The 22,427-nt window shown below is 36.9% G+C and overlaps 1 protein-coding gene across 1 annotated transcript; it reads left to right on the top strand.

The window, feature by feature from the left end:
• Positions 1 to 1,730: 1,730 nt before the first annotated feature.
• Positions 1,731 to 2,051, top strand: LOC118025964 (60S ribosomal protein L36a-like). Its single transcript, XM_035028661.1, has one exon. It carries the CDS (start codon positions 1,731 to 1,733, stop codon positions 2,049 to 2,051), a length of 321 nt encoding a protein of 106 aa, XP_034884552.1.
• Positions 2,052 to 22,427: the final 20,376 nt, after the last annotated feature.

The following is a 22,427-nucleotide window of genomic DNA, read 5'->3' as shown; positions in this document are numbered from 1 at the left end:
CTGTGTCTCTCTCTGTCAAATAAATAAAATATTAAAAAAAAAAAAAAGACTGTAAAAATCCCAATGCCAGGGGAAAATTGTATATTGAGCTCCAGGCGTTGTCTCGTGGCTTATTTTTCAGATGATACTCTCTTTTTCTTTTTATTCTTTCTCTTACGTTTTTTCTGTTTTTCTTTTTACCTTTTTCTCATCTCAACCAGAGGTTTAGTATATCATAGTACCTTTTTACATCTATGTTTTTGTGCTTTTTCACACCTATATTTTGTATAGATATATGCTTTATTGTAGTCCTTTTTTCACTATTCACTTGTATTTTTTCACACCTATATTTTTACACACATATTTTTTGTGCTTTTTCACATGTATTTTTTTTTATAGATATATGCTTCACTGTAGTCCTTTTTTCACTGTTCAATTTACCTTTTTATAAATACAAGTTTTACTTAGTAATTTTGAGAAGTAGTGTCCTCTAACAAACAGACCAAAATATACCCAGGAACAACTGAAACACCCTGCTTTGTCCACACTGAGAGATTATAGCCACCCTTCCCCTAGCCCTCCCTTTTTAAAATTTTTTAATTTAATAAATTTTATTCTTGTGTTTCATTTTGGCTTTGTTTTTTATTGGTGGTGGCTTCTGACCACTCCAGATTTTCCTAGGGTGCATTTTGCTTGGATCGTGTTTGATATATTGGACTCCACTCATTCACTCAACCATCCCTTGACAGAATGAGTAGGAGGAGGAACTCTCAACAAAGAAAAGAAACAGAGACAATGTCATCTGCCACAGAACTAATGGATATGGATATGGATATAAGCAAAATGTCAGCACTCCATTCACAGAATTTACATATGAGGAAATACAAGTGGCCATTTTACTGTCACTTAAGCTTAATGTGTTAGGGATCATATGAATTATTGCTTTTTGTCTACAGTTAGTGTGGCTAAACTATTTTTTAAAACTACTTGGCAAGGAAGAATTCAAATTTTCCCTATTTGCAGAAAACATGATACTCTATATAGAAAATCCAAAAAACTCCACAAAAAAAAGCTAGAACTAATACATGAATTCAGTAAATTTGTAGGATATAGAATCAATATGCACAAACCTGTTGCATTTCTATACACCAATAATGAAACTGCAGAAAAAGAAATGAAAGAATCACTTCCACTTGCAATTGCACCAAAAACAGTAAGACACCTATGCATAAACCTAAGTAAAGAGGTAAAAGATCTGTAATCTGACAACTATAGAGCATTTATGAAAAAAAAAAATTGAAGACGACACAAAGAAATGGAAAGGCATTCCATGCTCATGGATTGGAAGAACAAACATTGTTAAAATGTCTACACTACCCAAAACAGTTTACACATTTAATGCAATCTCTATCAAAATACCACTATCGTTTTTCAAGGAGCTAGAATAAACAATCCTAAAATCTGTATGGAACCACAAAAGACCACTAATAGCCAAAGCAATTCTGAAAAAGAAAAACAAAACTAGAGACATCACGATTCTAGATTTCAAGCTATATTACAAAACTGTTTTGATCAAGACAGTATTGTAATGGCGCACAAACAGATATGTAGATCAATGGAAAAGAATAGAGAACCCTGAAATGAACCCACAACTATATGGTAAACTAATCTTCTACAAATAGGGAAAGAATATCCAATGGAATAAAGATAGTCCCGCTCTTTCTTTCCATGCCGATAGCACTCTTGCAAACATGGTGAATGATCCTAAAACCCGCTGGACTTTCTGCAAGAAGTGTGGCAAGCACCAGCCCCACAAAGTGACACAGTACAAGAAGGGCAAAGATTCTCTTTATGCCCAGGGAAAGCGGCGTTATGACAGGAAGCAGAGTGGCTATGGTGGGCAGACTAAGCCGATTTTCTGGAAAAAGGCTAAAACTACAAAGAAGATTGTGCTGAGGCTTGAAAGTGTTGAGCCCAATTGCAGATCTAAGAGAATGCTGGCTATTAAGAGATGCAAGCATTTTGAACTGGGAGGAGATAAGAAGAGAAAGGGCCAAGTGATCCAGTTCTAAGCTTCATATTTTATTAATATTATGAAGACAATAAAATCTTGAGGTTATGTTAAAAAAAAAAAAAAAAGATAGTCCCTTCAACAAATGGTGTTGAGAAAACTGGACAGCAACATTCAGAAGAATGAATCTGGACAAATTTCTTATACTATACACAAAAATAAATTCAAAATGTTTGAAAGACCTAAATGTGAGACAAGACACCATCAAAATCCAGAGAACACCTCTTTGATCTCAGCTGTAGTAACTTCTTACTAGACACATCTCTGGAGGCCAGGGAAACAAAAGCAAAAATGCACTTTGGGGATTTCATCAAGATGAAAAGCTTCTGCACAGCAAAGGAAACAATCAACAAAAGTAAAAGGCAGCCTATGGAATGGTAGAAGATATTTGCAAATGGCATATTTGACAAAGGGTTAATATCCAAAACTTATAAAGAACTTCTCAAACTCAATACCTAAAAAAACCAAATAACCCAGTTAAGAAATAGGCAGAAGACATCCTAATGGCTAACAGACACATGAAAAGATGCTCAAATCAGTCATCATCAGGGAAATGCAAATCAAAACTATGATGAGATACCACCTCACACCTGTCAAAATGGCTAAAATTATCCACACAAGAAACAACCGGTTTTGGTGAGGATGCAGAGAAAGAGGAACCCTCTTACACTGTTACTGGGAATGCAAACTGATGCAGCCAGCCTGGAAAAGTTTGGAGGTTCTTCAAAAAGTTAAAAATAGAAATTCCCTATGATTTTTGGAGAACAACCTGAGGTTTGATGGAGGGACGTGGGTGGGGGATGGGGTAGATGGCTGATGGGTATTAAAGAGGGCACTTGTTGGGGCACCTGGGTGACTCAGTTGGTTGAGCATCTGCCTTCGGTTCAGGTTGTGATCCCAGGGTCCTGGGATCGAGCTCCATGTCAGGCTTCTAGCTCAGTGGGGATCCTGCTTCTCCCTCTCCCCACTGCTTGTGCTCTCCCTTGCTATCTTTCTTTCTCTATCCCCAATAAATAAATAAAATCTTAAAAAAATAAAGAGGGCACTTGTTGAAATGAGCACTGGCTGTTGTATGTAAGTGATGAATCACTGAATTCTACTCCAGAAACTAATACTGCACTGTATCTTACTTAACTAAAATTTAAATTAAAAAGGTAAATAAAATAGTACTACTTTATTAAGGTATGATTGGTATGTAAAAAAGCTGCATATATTCAATGTTTACATCTTTATGAGTCTGAAGATAAGTATACAGCCATGAAACCAACATCATCATCAAGACCATAGACATCACATCACTTTCCAAAGTGTCCTCCCACCTTCTTTATTATTACTTTTTTTGGGGTAAGAACAGTTAACAAGATCTACACACCTAGAAAAAATTCAGTATACATTACAATATTGATAGCTATAGGCACTATGGTGTGTAATAGATCTCCAGTTTTTATTTTTCTTACATAAATGGTATTTCTTACATTTTGACAATCACTTCCCCAATTCCCACTCTTCCCAAGCTCCTGCAATCACCACTTTATACTTATGTGAGTCTAACTATTTTAGATTCTACATGTAAGTGAGATAATACAGTAATTGCTTTTTGTGTGTGTGACTGATTTTACTTAGTATATTGTCTTCCAGGTAAATCCATGTAGCCACATATGGCAGGATTTTCTTCTTTTGTAATACTCTAATGTATGCAGATATCACATTTTCTTTATCTATTCATCTGACAATAGACATTTAGATTGCTTCCATATCCTCATTGTTGTGAATGATGCTGCAGTGCAGGAGACTGCAGGAAGCTCTTTGAGATGCTGATTTCAATCCTTTAGAATATACATTCAGAAGTAGGATCACTGAATCATATGGTAATCTTATTTTTAATTTTGTGAGAAATTTCCACACTACATTCCATAATGGTTGTGCCAATTTACATTCCCTTAGACAGTGTACCAGAGTTCTTTTTCCTCCACATCCTCATCAATACTTACTTAAAAAAAAAAAATAGCCATCCTATCAGCTGTGAGGCGAGATGTCACTGTTGTTTTACTTTACATTTCCCTGATAATTAGTAATGTTGAATGCAGCTTCGTGCACCAGTTGGACATCTGTGGAGCTTCACTAGAAAATATATACCCAGGTCATTGGCCCATTTTTAATCATTATATGTTATGTTGTTATTCAATTGTAGGAGCTACTAATATATTTTAGATATTAACTCCTTATCAGATATATGGTTTGTAAATATTTTCTCCCATTCCATAGATTAGCTTTTCATTTCATTGATTGTTGCCTATGCTGTACAGAAATTTTATAGTTTGATGTCATCCCACATTTATTTTTACTATTGTCACCTGTGCTTTATAATCACTGATATACTCATTGCCAAGATTATATCAAAGACACTTTTCTGTTTTCTTCTAATAATTTAAGACTTTCAGATCTTATTTTTATGTCTCTAATCTATTTTTAGTTGAATTTTGTGTATGGTGTAACAATGCATATAGTGAAGCTCTTTTTTTTTTTTTTTTTCTTAATCCATTCAGCCACTGTATGTCACTTGATTGGAGAATTTAATCCATTTACATTTAAAGTAATTATTGATAGGTTAAGACTTAATATTACCGATTTGTTAATTGTTTTCTGACTCTTCATTTCTTTTGTTCTTTTGTTCTTTTCACTCTCTTCCTTTGCGATTTGAAAATGTGTTAATGTGGTATGCTCTGATACTTTTGTCTTTATCTTTTTTTGTATCTACATGTTATTCCTTTGTGACTCTTAAGAGGTTTACATAAAATATTTTGTACTTATAACAGTCTATTTCAACGTAACAGCTTAAATTTGTATACAAAACTCTACATTTTATTTCTTTCTCCACACTTTATGTATTTTATGCCAGTTTACATTTCTTTGTGTTGTGGATCTATCAACAATTATTGAAGCTATTTTTAAAGTACTGTTGTATTTTGATTTTTATTCTTGAGCCAAATGTGATGTATATACCACCATTACAGTATAAGAACATTCTAGATTTTACTATATACTTACCTTTATCACTAAGTTTTATATTTTCATAAGTTTTTATGTCACTAATTTGCATTCCCTCATTTCAACTTGAATAACTACTTTTAGTATTTCTTGTAAGACAGGTCTAGTGATGATAAACTCTCTCAGTTTTTATTTGCCTGGGAAATATAACTTTAAGAAAGAAATTTAATTTTCATTTCTAAAGAACAATTTTGCCTCATAAAGTATTCTTATTGCATGTTTTTATCTCAACACTTTAAATATATCCTCCCTTTCTCTTCTGGCCTCCCAGGGTTCTTCTAAGAAATCACTAGCAGTCTTAAGGGGGGGTGTCACCTTGTATATGAAAAATTACTTATCTCTTGATGCTGTTAATATTCTCTGTTTGTCCATGACTGTTGACAATTGGATTATAATGATTTGTGTAGACTTCTTTAGTTTCTCCCTATTTGGAGATTTTTGCACTTCAAGAATCTGTATGTTTATTTTTGTACCCAGATTTGGGAACTTTTCTGACACTGTTTCTTTAAATCAAATTTCTCAATATTTTTCTTTCTCTGCTCCTTCTGAGACTTCCATATTGTATATTGACTTGCTTTATGATGTTCCATAACTCCTTTAGACTTTATTCTTTTTCATTTTTATTTTTTCCTTCTTACTGTTAAGTTCAAGTAGTCTGTCATCAAACTTGCTGATTATTTCTGTTGCTCAATCACGTCTACTGTTAAAGCTGTCTATTGAATGTTTCAGTTACTTTGCTGTATGCTTTAGCTCTAGAAGTTCTGTTTTATTGTTATGGTTTATATTTCTTTGTTAAACTTCTCATTTTGTTCATTTCTTGTTCTTCTGATTTCATTTAGTTGTGTATCTATGTTCTCTTATAATTCAGTGCACTCCTTGAAGATGATATTATAAATTCTTTTTCAGGCAGTTCACAGTACTCCATTTCTCTAGAATCAGCTACTAATGATTTATGTTTTCATTCAGTGGTATGTTTTTCTGATCCTCCTTGGCCCTTGGCACCTAGTGTTTGTGTCTACTGTTTTGAAGAAGTAATTACCTCTTTCAATGTTTACATACTGGCTTGGTCAGGGAAAACTCTTCACTAGCTAGTCTGTCCAGAGATTTGGGTGATCTGGCTCATTGTGACTATGGAAAGGCCTGTTGCCTGTGTCCATGGACAGACAGACCTGTTTCCTGTCTGTAAGCAGGCAACCTTGTTAAATGGGTCCATGTGTGCATGAACTCCTGGGTCACAGGGACTGGCCTCACATCAAGGTCCCCTGAAGCCAGTCTGGTGCCTGGGTTCATGGGTGTGGGCCTCATACTTGGCTCTATAGAGGCCAACCTAGCACTGGAACAGACTTGGAGTCTGGGTTTATGGAAGCCAGGCTGGCACCACCCTCACTGAGACAGGCCCAGACCTTGGGTCCATGGGAGTGGCCTGGTGCTGGGGTAGTCCCTGCACCTTAGTTTGTTAAGGCTGCACTGATGTAGGCCTGGAGTCAAGATCTACAAGGGCCCACCTGGTGCTAAGGCAGGCCTCAAATTTTAGTCTTCATGCCTCAGCCTAGTGCCAAGAACTACTTATATGTCAAAATCTTGGTCCATAGGGATATGTCTGGTGCCAGGGTCCACAAGGGAAGGCCTGGAGGTTGAGTTTCTAGTGAAATTGAATACTCACTTCACTCTTTTATGGGAGAACTCCAAAGCAGAGGAAATCTCCATGCTTGGGTGAAAAGTGATTCAACTAGAGTGAATACTTCTTCCTTCCCTGTTCAATGTGATTTTTTTTCTCATTTCTGTGCTCAGTCTGGGTGCTGTAAACTCTCACCTGGAGTCCAGAGCTCTCATGAAGTATTTTTATACATGGTGTTTGTTGATACTGGTATTTTTGTGGGGGAATGTTGGATGGAGCTTCCTTTTCTGGCATCTTGCTGGTGTCCTAGTTCAGTGTAACTTAACTATTTAAATGATGATTTTTCATATATATTTCATGTATATTTCAAAATAATCTTGGTATCTAAAGGACGTTATGTCATGATGGCTTATAGAAGCTATGATCTTATTAGTACACCCCTGTTGGTCAGATTATTGGATGTCAGTGGTGGCAAAGAGTCACTATAAAGAACAAAAAATAGTTTGGAACAAGAAAGAAGGCAGACTTGTTTTTTTCATTGTTTGATGAAGTATGACCTCTAGATTCTATCCTAATGTTGATAATTGCAGGTGGATACATGTGAATTTTGACATTGAAAAAGTAAGCAAGCTGTATTACCTATATTCTACTTAGTGGACAGTTGCCATTCAACAGCTGCCATTCATTCAACTCAGTCTGTCTAATTTTGCATGCCAGCTTTATTCTTCCCTAAGTATTGTTTTCATAATGTTGGCCTTCCCAAAGACAATCTTGCTAGTACCAATCAATACAGATTCGAGCATTTATACTCCTTGTGACAAATGCTTCCTAATTCTTGACATTTTTCCCCATTAATTAAGCTATGTGTGGTAGGAAATTTGTGTCTGCATCTTGGAATTTTGAATGACTACTACTGCACTGAGCATCCAGAAAGTGGGACGTGCAGAGAGTGAATCCGAGTTGATATTTGGGAAAATAGACCGTGGGGGGAGGGGCGTCAGTCTGCTGCTACTGGCAAGTGATAGAGCAGTGGATCACAAAATCAGAACTTTTAGAAGTCGGCTCTACTGAAGGACGTTGCTCCATTGGCTAAGCAGGGGATGGAACTCTCGCTGGAACAGTGTGGTCTCAGGACCCTCGGGGTCACAGAAAGACCAGGGGTGCCTAAGAGTGGCAGAGCTCCCAGGTATCGAAGCAGGGAAGCCAGCTGCAGGGACAGAGCCGAGGAGTGGGTTCTCAGCTCGGGGATGCCATAAACTGTGATCCATGGCACAGTTGGGCCACTGCTCCTCCAGCAGGGACCCACAAGCAGCAGATCTGGGGATACTCCCCTTCCTTCCCCTGGGAGGAATGGCGTGGCAGCACACAAAGGAATCTGCTGGGTTTGGAGACTCCAAACGGGGTTGGGTGCCAGAGAGAAATGGTCAGCTACAGGCCAGATGAGCACGGAGTGCGGCCAGAGACCAGGGAGATGGGAGTGATTGAATGCTTTTCTCTGGGAGCTCACTGAGGAGTGGGGCCCTGAGTTCTCGGCTCCTCCAGGGTGGAGATTAGGAGGCTGCCATTTTCACTCTTGTCTTCCAAAGCTGTACGGAAAGCTTGCAGGGAACAAAAGCTCCGGAGAGCAAACCCAAGCAGATTCCTTAGCCTGGCTCCCGGCAAGGGCAGGGCAATTCCACCTCTGGCAAAGATATTTGAGAACCATTGCAACAAGCCCCTCCCCCAGAAGATGAGCAACAACAGCCAGCCAAGACCAAGTCTGCTGATCAATGAGAACAGCAGAACGCCAGCACTAGGAGAATACAACACATAGAATTCATGTCTTTTTTCCGCCTGATTCTTTAGTCTTTCAAAATTATTTTTTTTAATTTTCTTTTTTTCTTTTTCCTTTTTTCAACCACCATCTTATTAAACCTATTTATATTTTTTTTTTCATATTTAGAGTCATATTCTATCCCCTCATATTAGTTAACCTTATTTTTGGTATATATGTATAAGTTGTTCTCTCTTTAAAATTTTGGGATACAGTTTCTCCTAACAGACTAAAATATACCCTAAATCTCTAGTACATGGCTTTGTTCTAGTCTCCTGCCTGATCAAATTCTCTCCCCCACCTTTTTTTAATTCATCTTCTTTCTTTTTTCAACCAACTTCTTAGCAATTCCTTTTATAAAATCTTTTATAATTTTCATCATTATAGTCATAGTCCATCCAATCATCTTATTTACCCTTATTTTTGTACATATATAGGTTTTAGTTTCTTTAAAATTTTGGGAAGCAGTTTCTTCTAGCAGAACAAAATATGCCCAAAATCTAGTGTGTGGCATGGATCTATGCACCAGCTTGATCATATTAAATAATATTCTTTTTTTTTTTTTTTATCTTTTTCCATTTCTTTTCACCCAGGTTCAGGTCTCTTCTGATTTGTTTAGTGTATATTTTTCTGGGGTCATTGTTAATCAAAAAAAGAACAAGAGGCAGTACCAACTGCCAGGGACTTAATCATTATGGACATTAGTAAGATGTCAGAACTAGAGTTCAGAATGACGATTTGAAAAATACTAGCTAGGCTTTGAAAAATACTAGCTGGGCTTTGAAGATAATAGAGAAACCCTTTCTGGAGAAATAAAAGAACTAAAATCTAACCAAGTCAAAATCAAAAAGGCTATTAATGAGGTGCAATAAAAAATGGAGGCTCTAACTGCTAGGATAAATGAGGCATAAGGGAGAAATAGTGATATAGAAGACCAAATGATGGAAAATAAAGAAACTGAGAAAAAGAGAGATAAACAACTACTGGAACATGAGGGCAGAATTCGAGAGATAAGTGATACCATAAGATGAAACAATATTAGAATAATTGGGATCCCAGAAGAAAAAGAAAGAAAGAGAGGGGCAGAAGGTATATTGGAGCAAATTATAGCAGAGAACTTCCCTAATTTGGGGAAGGAAACAGGCTTCAAACTCCAGGAGGCACAGACAACCCCCCTCAAAATCAATAAAAATAAGTCAACACCCCAACATCTAATAATAAAACTTACGAATCTCAGAGAAAAAGAGAAAATCCTGAAAGCAGCTCAGGACAAGAGATTTGTAACCTAAAATGGTAGAAACATCAGTTGGCAACAGACCTATCCACAGAGACCTGGCAGGCCAGAAAGGAATGGCATAATATATTCAGAGCACTAAATGAGAAAAATATGCAGCCAAGAATACTATACCCAGCTAGGTTGTCACTGAAAATAGAAGGGGAGATAAAAAGTTTCCAGGACAAACAAATCTAAAGGAATTTGCAAACACGAAACCAACCCTACAAGAAATATTGAAAGGGGTCCTCCAAGCAAAGAGAGAGCCTAACAGTAACATAGACCAGAAAGGAACACAGACAATATACAGTAACAGTCACCTTACAGGCAATACAATGGCACTAAATTCATATCTTTCAATAGTTACCCTGAATGTAAATGGGCTAAGTGCCCCAATCAAAAGAAACAGGGCATCAGATTGGATAAAAAAACAAGACCCATCGAAATGCTGTCTTCAAGAGACTCATTTTAGAACCAAAGACACCTCCAGATTAAAAGTGAGGTGGTGGAAAACAATTTACCATGCTAATGAACACCAAAAGAAAGCTGGGATAGCAATCCTTATATCAGATTAATTAGATTTTAAACCAAAGACTATAATAAGAGATGAGGAAAGACACTATATCCTAATAAAAGGGTCTATCCAAGAAGAAGATCTAACAATAGTAAATATCTATGCCCCTAACATGGGAGCAACCAATTATATAAGCCAATTAATAACAAAAGCTAAGAAACACATTGACAAAAATACAATAATAGTAGGGGACTTTAACACTCCCCTCACTGAAATGGACAGATCATCTAAACAAAAAACAAGAAAATAAAGACTTTAAATGACACACTGGAACAAATGGACTTCACAGACATATTCAGAACATTCCATCCCAAAGCAACAGATTTCACATTCTTCTCTAGTGCCCATGGAACATTCTCCAGAATAGATCACATCCTAAGTCATAAATCAGGTCTCAACTGGTACCAAAAGATTGGGATCATTCCCTGCCTATTTTCAACCACAGTGCTTTGAAACTAGAACTCAATCAAAAGAGGAAAGTCAGAAAAAACTCAAATACATGGAGGCTAAAGAGCATCCTACTGAAGAATGAATGGGTCAAACAGGAAATTAAAGAAGAATTTAAAAAATTCATGGAAACCAATGAAAATGAAAACACAACTATTCAAAATCTTTGGGATGCAGCAAAGGCAGTCCTAAGAGGAAAGTATATAGCAATACAAGCCTTTCTCAAGAAACAAGAAAGGTCTCAAGTACACAACCTAACCCTACACCTAAAGGAGCGCAAGAAAGAACAGCAAATAAAGCCCAAGCCCAGCAGGAGAAGATAAATTATACAGATCAGAGCAGAAATCAGTGAAATAGAAACCAAAAGAACAGTAGAACAGATGAATGAATCTAGGAGCTGGTTCTTTGAAAGAATTAACAAGATTGATAAACTCCTGGCCAGACTTATCAAAAAGAAAAGAGAAATGACCCAAATCAACAAAATCATGAATGAAAGAGGAGAGATCACAACCAACACCAAAGAAATACAAACAATTATAAGAACATATTATGAGCAACTCTATGCCAGCAAATTAGATAACCTGGAAGAAATGGATGCATTCCTAGAGATGTATCAACTACCAAAACTGAACCAGGAAGAAATAGAAAACCTGAACAGACCTATAACCACTAAGGAAATTGAAGCAGTCATCAAAAATCTCCCAACAAACAAAAGCCCAGGGCCAGATGGCTTCCCAGGGAAATTCTACCAAACATTTACAGAAGAATTAATACCTATTCTTCTGAAACTGTCCCAAAAAATAGAAATGGAAGGAAAACTTCCATATTCGTTTTAGGAGGCCACAATTACCTTGATCCCCAAACCAGACAAAGACCCCATCTAAAAGAAGAATTACAGACCAATATTCTTGATGAACATGGATGTAAAAATTCTCACCAAAATACTAGCCAATAGGATCAAACAGTACATTAAATGGATTATTCACCATGACCAAGTGGGATTTATTCCTGGGCTACAAGTTTGGTTCAACATCCACAAATCAATCAATGTGATACAATACATTGATAAAAGAAAGGACAAGAACCATATGATCCTCTCAATAAATGCAGTAAAAGCATTTGACAAAGTACAGCATCCTTTCTTGATCAAAACTCTTCAGAGTATAAGGATAGAGAGTACATACCTCAATATCATAAAAACCATCTATGAAAAACCCACAGTGAATATCATTCTCAATGGGGGAAAACTGAGAGCTTTCCCCCTAAGGTCAGGAACATGGCAGGGATGTCCACTATCACCACTGCTATTCAACATAGTATTAGAAGTCCTAGCCACAGCAATCAAACAACAAAAGAAATAAAAGGCATCCAAATTGGCAAAGAAGAAGTCAAACTCTCACTCTTTGCAGATGATATGATACTTTATATGGAAAACCCAAAAGACTCCACCACAAAACTACTAGAACTCTTACAGGAATTCAGTAAAGTTGCAGGATATAAAATCAATGCACAAAAATCAGTGGCATTCCTATACACCACCAACAAGACAGAAGAAAGAGAAATTAAGGAGTCGATCCCATTTACAATTGCACCCAAAACCACAAGATACCTAGGAATAAATCTAACCAAAGAGACAAAGGATCTGTACTCAGAAAACTATAAAATACTCATGGAAGAAATTGAGGAAGACACAAAGAAATGGAAAAATGTTCCATGCTCATGGATTGAAAGAATAAATATTGTGAAGATGTCAATGCTACCTAGAGCAATCTATACTTTTAAAGGAATCCCTATCAAAATACCATCCACTTTTTTCAAACAAATGGAACAAATAATCCTAAAGTATTTATGGAACCAGAAAAGACCCTGAATAGTCAGAAGAATGTTGAAAAAGGATAGCAAAGCAGGTGGCATCACAATTCCGGACTTCAAGCTCTATTACAAAGCTGTAATCAACACAACACTATGGTACTGGCACAAAAACAGACACATAGATCAATGGAACAGAATAGGGAGCCCAGAAATGGACCCTCAACTCTATGGTCAACTAACCTTCAACAAAGCTGGAAAGAATGTCCAATGGAGAAAGACAGTCTCTTCAACAAATGGTGTTGGGAAAATTGGACAGCCACATGCAGAAGAATGAAATTGGACCATTTCCTTACACCACACACAAAAATAGACTCAAAATGGTTGAAAGACCTAAATGTGAGATAGGAGTCCATCAAAATCCTAATGGAGAACACAGGCAGCAACCTCTTCGACCTCACACAGCAACTTCTTCTTAGAAACATCGCCAAAGGCAAGGGAAGCAAGGGCAAAAATGAACCATTGGACTTCATTCAGATAAAAAGCTTTTGCACAGCAAAGTAAACAGTCAACAAAACCAAAAGACAACTGACAGAATGGGAGAAGATATTTGCAAATGACATATCAGATAAAGGGCTAGTATCCAAAATCTATAAAGAACTTATCAAACTCAACACCCAAAGAACAAATGATCCAGTCAAGAAATGGGCAGAATACATGAACAGACATTTTTCCAAAGAAGACATCCAAATGGCCGAGACACATGAAAAAGTGTTCAACATCGCTCTGCATCAGGGAAATCCAAATCAAAACCTCAATGAGATACCACCTCACACCACTCAGAATGGCTAAAATTAACAAGTCAGGAAATGACAGATGTTGGCGGGGATGCGGAGAAAGGGGAACCCTCCTACACTGTTGGTGGGAATGCAAGCTGGTGCAGCCACTCTGGAAAACAGTATGGAGGTTCCTCAAAAAGTTGAAAATAGAGCTACTGTATGACCCAGCAATTGCACTACTGGGTATTTACCCCAAAGATGCAAATGTAGTGATCAGAAGGGGTATGTGCACCCCAATGTTTATAGCAGCCATGTCCACAATAGCCAAACTATGGAAAGGGTCAAGATGTCCATCGACAGATGAATGGATAAAGAAGATGTGGTATATATACAATGGGATATTATTCAGTTACCAAAGGAATGAAATCTTGGCATTTGCAACGATGTGTTTGGAACTGGTATGTATTAGGCTGAGTGAAATAAGTCAATCAGAGAAAGACATGTATCATACACCCTCACAGATATGAGTAATTCTTAATCTCAGGAAACAAACTAAGGGTTGCTAGAGTGGTGGGGGGTGGAGGAATGGGGTGGCTGGGTGATAGAAGTTGGGGAGTGTATGTGCTATGGTGAGTGCTGTGAATTGTGTAGGACTGTTGAATCACAGATCTGTACCTCGGAAACTAATAATACATTATATGTTAAAAAAAAAAAAAAAAAAGAAGATATTAGGAAGGGAAAAATGAAGGGGGGGGGAATCGGAGGGAGAGGCCAACCATGAGAGACTATGGACTCTGAGAAACAAACTGAGGGTTCTAGAGGGGAGGGGGGTGGGGGGATGGGTTAGCCTGGTGATGGGTATTAAAGAGGGCACGTACTGAATGGAGCACTGGGTGTTATACACAAACAATGAATCATGGAACACTGCATCAAAAGCTAATGATGTAATTTATGGTGATTAACATAACATATAAAAAAAAGAAAAAAAATATCCAGTGTCATTCTTCTCTAACGAAGTGGATAATTGTATAAATCATAAAGAAATATAAACATTTTGGAACTAGAATGGAACTTTGAGGATATTTTGTCTATTTTATTTTACAAATTATAGAACAGACCCAGAAAGCAAAGTGACTACCATGACTTAGTCAAGAGTCATTATATATGTATATACATGGAATATTATTTAGCTATAAAAAGGAATGAAATCTTGTCATTTGCAAGGACATGGATGGAGCTAGAGTTTATAGTTCTAAGAAAAGAAGTCGGTCACAGAAAGACAAATAAGACTTGGTTTCACTTATGTAAAAATTAGGAAACAAAACAAACAAGCAAGGGATAAAAAGGGGAAACAAGTCAAGAAACAGACACTTAATTATAGAGAACAAACTGATGGTAATCAGAGAGGCAGTGAGTCTTGGGCTGGGGTAAATAGGTGATCGGGATTAAGGAGTGCAGTTTTCATTATGAGCAAGGATGATATACGGAAGTGTTGGATTCCTACATTGTATACTTGAAACCAATATAACTCTGTATGTTAGCTAACCAGAATTAAAATAAAAATGTTAAAAAAAAAAGAGTACACTTATTATAATGAGTACTGAGTAATGTATACTCACCTGGTTGATTGTACACCTGTCACTAATATAACATTGCATGTTAACCATACTGGAATTAAAATAAAAATAAATAAAAAATAATTAGGTTTCTTCATGAGTAAGGCCTGCTCTTTTAAGAGTCTTTTTTCATTATTTTTAGTTAAAAAATAATGTGATGAAACTAGATGATAGATTAATATTTTACTGATGGTTTAATTTATAATCATGAATATTAACTATTAAAGTACACTAGGAAGAAACTGCTTCACATGTGAAAATACTAGTACTTACTTTTACTAAGTCATTTACCTTCTCTGGAGCTCTACACACTGAACAGGTTAGACAAGATGATCTGTAAGATCTTATCTAAGCTTAGAATTCTGTGATCTTTCCCCCTTTAGGTTTTATTATCTACTTTGCTGTAATAGAATGATGTCCTTGAATATTTCTCAGCATCAGGAGAACTTATTCACATTCTAAATGTGACAATCTGAGGATTACTTTATGGATTTCTTATGAAAGCAGTTTCATGAGACTGGATACTGCTATTTCCTGCTCAGTTTCTATTTTTCTTATTTCTGTGTCCTAAAGAAATGGGACAATTGATAGTTCTATAAATGTGATGTCTAGGTCAATGGATTACCAGTATATTGATAATACTGTTTCAACTCTTCTGGAAACAACATCTCAAATGTATACTTTATTATTTTTTTGTCAGGGTGTATGAGTTCATTCAAGTGTCAGTGGTTTATATTCTTTATTTTTTTTAAGATTTTATTTATTTATTTGAGAGAGAGAGAATGAGAGAGAGCAAGCACATGAGAGGGGGGAGGGTCAGAGGGAGAAGCAGACTCCCTGCCAAGCAGGGAGCCCAATGCGGGACTCGATCCAGGGACTCCAGGATCATGACCTGAGCCGAAGGCAGTCGCTTAACCAACTGAGCCACCCAGGCGCCCTCAGTGGTTTATATTCTGATTGTAAATACTAGTGTACATGGATAACCTCTTTGTTATGCCCCTTAATATCTGGAAGGACATTCAGGTATAGCTCATTGCAGAAATTAAATAACACTTTTAGATAATAAAAAATGCACACATAGGCCAGAGACTGGTATAAATATTTCTTTACTTTTCTCATTATATCTGATTTCTGTTGCTGCATAACACATTACCACAAGGACTATATCCATTTGTTATCTCATATTTCTGTAGGCCAGAAGTCCAAGGCAGGCTTCACTGGGTTCTGTTGCTCAGGCTTTCACAAGACTGAAATCAAGGTGTTGACCAGGATGGACTGTTACATGGGGTATCTGCTTCCAAGCTCATTCTGGTTGTTGACAGAATCCACTTCCTTATAGTTATAGAACTGAGGTTCCTATTTTCTTCCTAGCTACTGAAAAGGGATTTCTCTCAGTTCCTAGAAGCCATACTTAAGTCCTGCCTTCCAACTCCCTTCAACTCAGATTCCATAAAAACATGCTAAATCTTGGGCGCCTGGGTGGCTCAGTTGGTTAAGCGACTGCCTTCGGCTCAGGTCATGATCCTGGAGTCCCGGGATCGAGTCCGGCATCGGGCTCCCTGCTCGGCAGGGAGTCTGCTTCTCCCTCTGACCCTCCTCCCTCTCATGCTCTCTGTCTCTCATTCTCTCTGTCTCAAATAAATAAATAAAATCTTTAAAAAAAAAAAAAACAAAACACCATGCTAAATCTTTCTCACACTTGGAATCACTTTGACTTCCTTTTCTGCATCCAATTGGCAAAAACTCTATACTTTTTAAAGAGCTCGTGTGATTAAGCTAAGCCTGCTAAATAACATTCCTACTTGGTTAGTAAGCCATCTAAAAAAATGCCTTTTGCCATGTCATGTAATCACTGGAGTAATTCTAGGGTGCAAAAATCATGGGGTCCCTCTTAGAATTCTATCATATGCATTGAAAGATTAAGCCTTAGGTCAATACTTAGGGGTTCCTTCTCTCCCTTCTGTTTTTTTGTTTTCTGTTTTGTTTTGTATCCTCCTATACACTGGGATCCTGACTCATTTTTGCAGCAAGGCTCATTCTTGCAGCAAGTGATGAAGATAAGACTATGAAAGTCATAAATCCTGCCTCCATTCTGGAAAGCCAGTAGTAAACCAAAGAGACCACAGTATTCTTTCTTAGGAGTAGGCTATGTCTTTTAAGGTTCTTAGCAGTGGAATATACTTAAGAAAAAAAAAAAAAAAAAAAAAAAAAGTCTTGCTCTTGACAATACTGATTGCCTCTTCTATCATAACCACAGTGTATCAATATGCTAAAATCATCATTACATCATACACAGGTGAGAAAGGAAAGAACAAAGGTATTAATGGAGATAGCTAATTCGTAGAGTTTACCTTTAGTGCTTACTTAGAAAAAAAATAACAGTTCCACAATAGATATTACCCATATTGATTGCTTTCCACTTTCTATTATTATTTGAAGTTGTGCCATATTATTGCAACTGTTAGATAATGTGTATAATATTTTGCCATTAGCCTCTAGATATACTGAATTTAATTTAGCCCTGAAAACCTCCTTTTGTATCATCAATGGTTTTCTAGGTAATTTTCAATTATTTTTAAGCTGGATTTTGAATTGACATTAAGTTTTCACTTATATATGTGATGAAAATATTCATGAAGTGTCATCCATACTCATGAGTACAGGTGTGAATATAGCTTGATGTTGGGCACCACCATAATATATCAGTTAATATTTTTCTATTCCCCTTTTTTAAAATATGAATTCTCCAGTCAAATAGGTTCATGGCATTTTGTTAGAATAGCATCTCTCCCAAAACTCTTCTGTATATTAGAAATCTTCTAACCACATAATTATAAGAGTAATTATTATGGGGCGCCTGGGTGGCTCAGTTGGTTAAGCGACTGCCTTCGGCTCAGGTCATGATCCTGGAGTCCCGGGATCGAGTCCCACATCAGGCTCCCTGCTCAGCAGGGAGTCTGCTTCTCCCTTTGACCCTCCTCCCTCTCATGCTCGCTGTCTCTCATTGTCTCTCTCACAAATAAATAAAATCTTAAAAAAAAGAGTAATTACTATGAAACAGTATTATTTCAGTGTTTGACATTTTAATTTTATAGCCCCACCTCTTCTGCTTCCAATCTTGTGCATGATGTCATGATGCATGAAAATATAAAAATTCTATCTACCCAAGTTTTTCCTGCCCCTGGGTCTTTTCCAATTCCTCATTGTGATACCCAGAGCGGCCCTTCTTCCTATCTTTCTGGAATTCATTGTTGGGTCATTAAATTCTGCTTGTCTTGTTTTTTTTTCTTGCTTTTACTCCTTTGCTCACTAAAAGTGAATTTTTACTGATTTTTCATTAAAAAAACGATAATTCATTTCTTTTGTCTGCCATTTGCCATCTTTAAATTTCCTTCCCAAATCATCTTCAGCTCTATTGTTTCACTGTCAGACAACATGTAGTTACCAGTGACATTCGCAAGCATTTCTCTCTAACTGATTCCTTTCCCACTGACGCCTCACCCAGTGCATACACTTGGATTTTTTTTTTTTTTTTTTTTTTTTTTTTTTTTGGTTTACAGACTATGTATGTATACTAGTTCATGTGTTCTAAGGAATGCTTTTGGATTAAGAGACAGTGTTTCAATGATGTCAAATACTAAAATAAAAACAACAAAATAGCTCAATTATCTGAATGTTTTTGTTTGGGTATAGGCAAAATATCTGAATTTTTATGTTATCTCCATTTTATCCAGGAGTGAGGCATTGTGATGGTGGAATCACTGTTTTAATACTCAAAAATCAACTTATCTCATATAAGTCAATGTGAGCTCATTGTATCTTTTATTTTCTCCAAAATAAATATTTGTGATTACTCATGTGTTTATGTTAGAGCAAGTATGGTATGGTCTAGAAGCCATTAATTAGTTTTCCTTTGATATATAAAATTAATATAAGTATATGCTTGTATATATGAAAGTATAGCATCAGCAGTACTCAAATAAATGAGAGAAATATTATTTGCAAATTGTAGACTTGAAGGATAAAGGGATTATTACTAGATATATTTTTCTTTATAAATCCCAGAATTTCAATTTACAAAACTTCAAACATTGTTTCTACTCTTTCTTTTTTTTTTTATTTTACTTTATTATTTTATGTTAGTCACCATACAGTAAATTATTAGTTTTTGATGTAGTGTTCATGATTCATTGTTTTCATATAACACCCAGTGTTCCATGCGACACATGCCCTCCTTAATTCCCATCACCAGGCACATCCATCCCTCCACCCCTATCCTCTCTAAAACCCTCAGGTCCTTTCTTGGAGTCCATAGTCTCTCATGGTTCATCTCTCCTTCTGATTGCCCCCCTTCCTTTTTCCCTTCCTTCTCCTAATGTCCTCCATGCTATTCTTTATGTTCCACAAATACATGAAACCATAAGATAATTGACTTTCTCTGCTTGACTTATTTCAATTAGCATAATCTCCACCAGTCCCATCCATGTTGATGCAAAAGTTGGATATTCATCCTTTCTGATGGCTGAGTTATATTCTGCTGTATATATGGACCGCATCTTCTTTATCCATTCATCTGTTGAAGGACATCTCGGCTCTTTCCATGGTTTGGCTATTGCGGACATTGCTGCTATGAACATTGGGGTGCATATGGCCCTTCTATTCACTACATCTGTGTCTTTGGGGTAAATACCCAGTAGTGCAATTGCCGGGTCATAGGGTAGCTCTTTTTTTAAATTTTTTGAGGCATCTCCACACTGTTTTCCAAAGTGGCTGTACCAGCTTGCATTCCCACCAACAGTGTAAGAGGGTTCCCCTTTCTCCACAACCTCTCCAACATTTGTTTCATACTTTGTCAATTTTTGTCATTCTAACTGGTGTAAGGTGGTATCTCAATGTGGTTTTGATTTGAATTTCCCTGATGGTTAATGATGATGAACATTTCTTCTTTTTTTTTAAAAGATTTTATTTATTTATTTGAGAGAGAGAGAATGAGAGAGAGTACATGAGAGGGGGGAGGGTCAGAGGGAGAAGCAGACTCCCTGCCGAGCAGGGAGCCCGATGAGGGACTTGATCCCGGGACTCCAGGATCACGACCTGAGCCGAAGGCAGTCGCTTAACCAACTGAGCCACCCAGGCGCCCGATGAACATTTATTCTTGTGTCTGGTAGCCATTTTGTATGCCTTCTTTGGAAAAGTGTCTGTTCATGTCTTCTGCCCATTTTTGACTTGATTATTTGTTTTTTGGGTGTTGAGTTAAAGAAGTTCTTTATAGATCTTGGAGACCAGCCCTTTATCTGTAGTGTACATTTGTCAATATCTTCTCCCTTTCTGTGTGTTGCCTCTTTGTTTTGTTGACTGTTTCCTTTGCTGCACAGAAGATTTTTATCTTGATAAAGTCCCAAAAGTTCATTTTTGCTTTTGCTTCACTGGCCTTTGGAGATGTATCTTGAAAAATGTTGCCATGGCAGATGTCAAAGTGATTAGTGCCTATGTGGTCCTCTAGGATTTTGATGGATTCCTGTCTCACATTGAAGCCTTTCATCCATTTTGAGTTTATCTTTGTGTATGGTCTTAGAAAATGGTCGAGTTTCATTCTTCTGTATATAGCTGTCCAAATTTCCCAGCACCATTTATTGAAGAGACTTTTTTCCATTGCATATTTTTTCCCTGCTTTGTCGAAGATTATTTGACCATAGAGTTGAGGGTCCATATCTGGGCTCTCTATTCTGTTCCATTGGTCTGTACATCTGTTTTTGTGCCAGTACTATGCTGTCTTGGTGATCACTGCTTTGTAATATAGTTTGAAATAAGGCAATGTGATGCCCCCAACTTTGTTTTTCTTTTTCAACATTTCCTTGGCGATTCAGGAGCTTTTCTGATTCCATACAAATTTTAGGATTGTTTGTTCCAGCACTTTGAAAAATGTCATTGGAATTTTGATCAGGATGGCTTTGAAGGTATAGATTGCTCTGGGCAGCTTAGACATTTTAATAATGTTTACTCTTCCAATCCATAAGCATGGAATGTTTTCCCATCTTTTTATGTCTTCTTCAATTTCTTTCATGAGTGTTCTGTAGTTCCTAGAGCATAGATCCTTTACCTCTTTGGTTAGGTTTATTCTGAGGTATCTTATGGTTTTTTGTGCTATTTTAAATGGAATCATTTCTCTAATTTCTCTTTCTACAGATTCATTTTTAGGGTATAAGGAAGCAACTGATTTCTCTGCATTTATTTTGTATCCTGCCACATTACTGAATTGCTGTATGAGTTCTAGTAATTTGGGGGTGGTCTTTTGGATGTTCTACATAAAGTATCATGTCATTTGTGAAGAGAGAGTTTGACTTCTTCTTTGCCAATTTGAATAACATTTATTTCTTTTTGTTGTCTCATTGCTGTTGTTAGGACTTCTAGTAATATGTTGAACAATAGTGGCAAGAGTGGGCATCCTTGTTGTGTTCCTGATTTTAAGGGAAAGGTGCTCAGCTTTTGCCCATTGAGAATGATATTCACTGTGGGTTTTTCATATATGGATTTTATGAACTTGAAGAATGTTCCCTCTATCCCTATACTCTGAAGAGTTTTAATCAGGAAAGGATGCCATATTTTGTCAAATGCTTTTTCTACATCAAATGAGAGGACCATATGGTTCTTCTCTCTCCTCTTATTAATGTGTTCTATCACACTGATTGATTTGTGAATGTTGAGCCACCCTTGCATTCCGGGGGTAAACCCCACTTGGTCATGGTGGATGATCCTTTTAATGTATTGTTGGATCCTATTAGCTAGGATTTTGTTGAGAATTTTGGCATCCATATTCATCAGGTATATCGTTGTGAAATTCTCCTTTTTGATGGGGTCTTTGCCTGGTTTGGGGATTAAGGTAATGCTGGCCTCATAGAATGAGTCTGGAAGTTTTCCGTCTGTTTCAATTTTTTGAAACAACTTCAGGAGAATAGGTATTATTTCTTCTTTGAATGTTTGGTAGAATTCCCCAGGGAATCCATCAGGCCCTGGACTCTTGTTTTTTGGGAGGTTTTTGATCACTGCTTCAGTCTCGTTTCTGGTTATTGGCCTATTCAGGTTGTCAATTTCTTCCTGTTTCAGTCTTGGCAGCTTATAGGTTTCCAGGAAGGCCTCCATTTCATCCAGATTGCTCAATTTATTGGCATATAGTTGTTGATAATAATTTCTAATAATTGTTTCTATTTCCTTGGTGTTAGTCATGATCTCTCCCCTTTCATTCATAATTTTATTAATTTGGGTGCCTTCTCTTTTCTTTTGGATACATCTGTCCAGTGGTTTATCATTTCTACTCTGTCAAAATGCTTTAATAAAGTTAGTAAAACTTGGTAATTTTAGTTAATGCATAAGGGCACACCATAAAATCAATTTGGTATTTA

Source organism: Mirounga leonina, unplaced genomic scaffold (genome assembly GCF_011800145.1).
Source record: "Mirounga leonina isolate KUSES-001 unplaced genomic scaffold, KU_Mleo_1.0 Mir_204, whole genome shotgun sequence".
In the NCBI taxonomy this organism is placed as follows: Eukaryota; Metazoa; Chordata; class Mammalia; order Carnivora; family Phocidae; genus Mirounga; species Mirounga leonina.
This window is presented reverse-complemented; position numbering and strand designations above follow the sequence as displayed.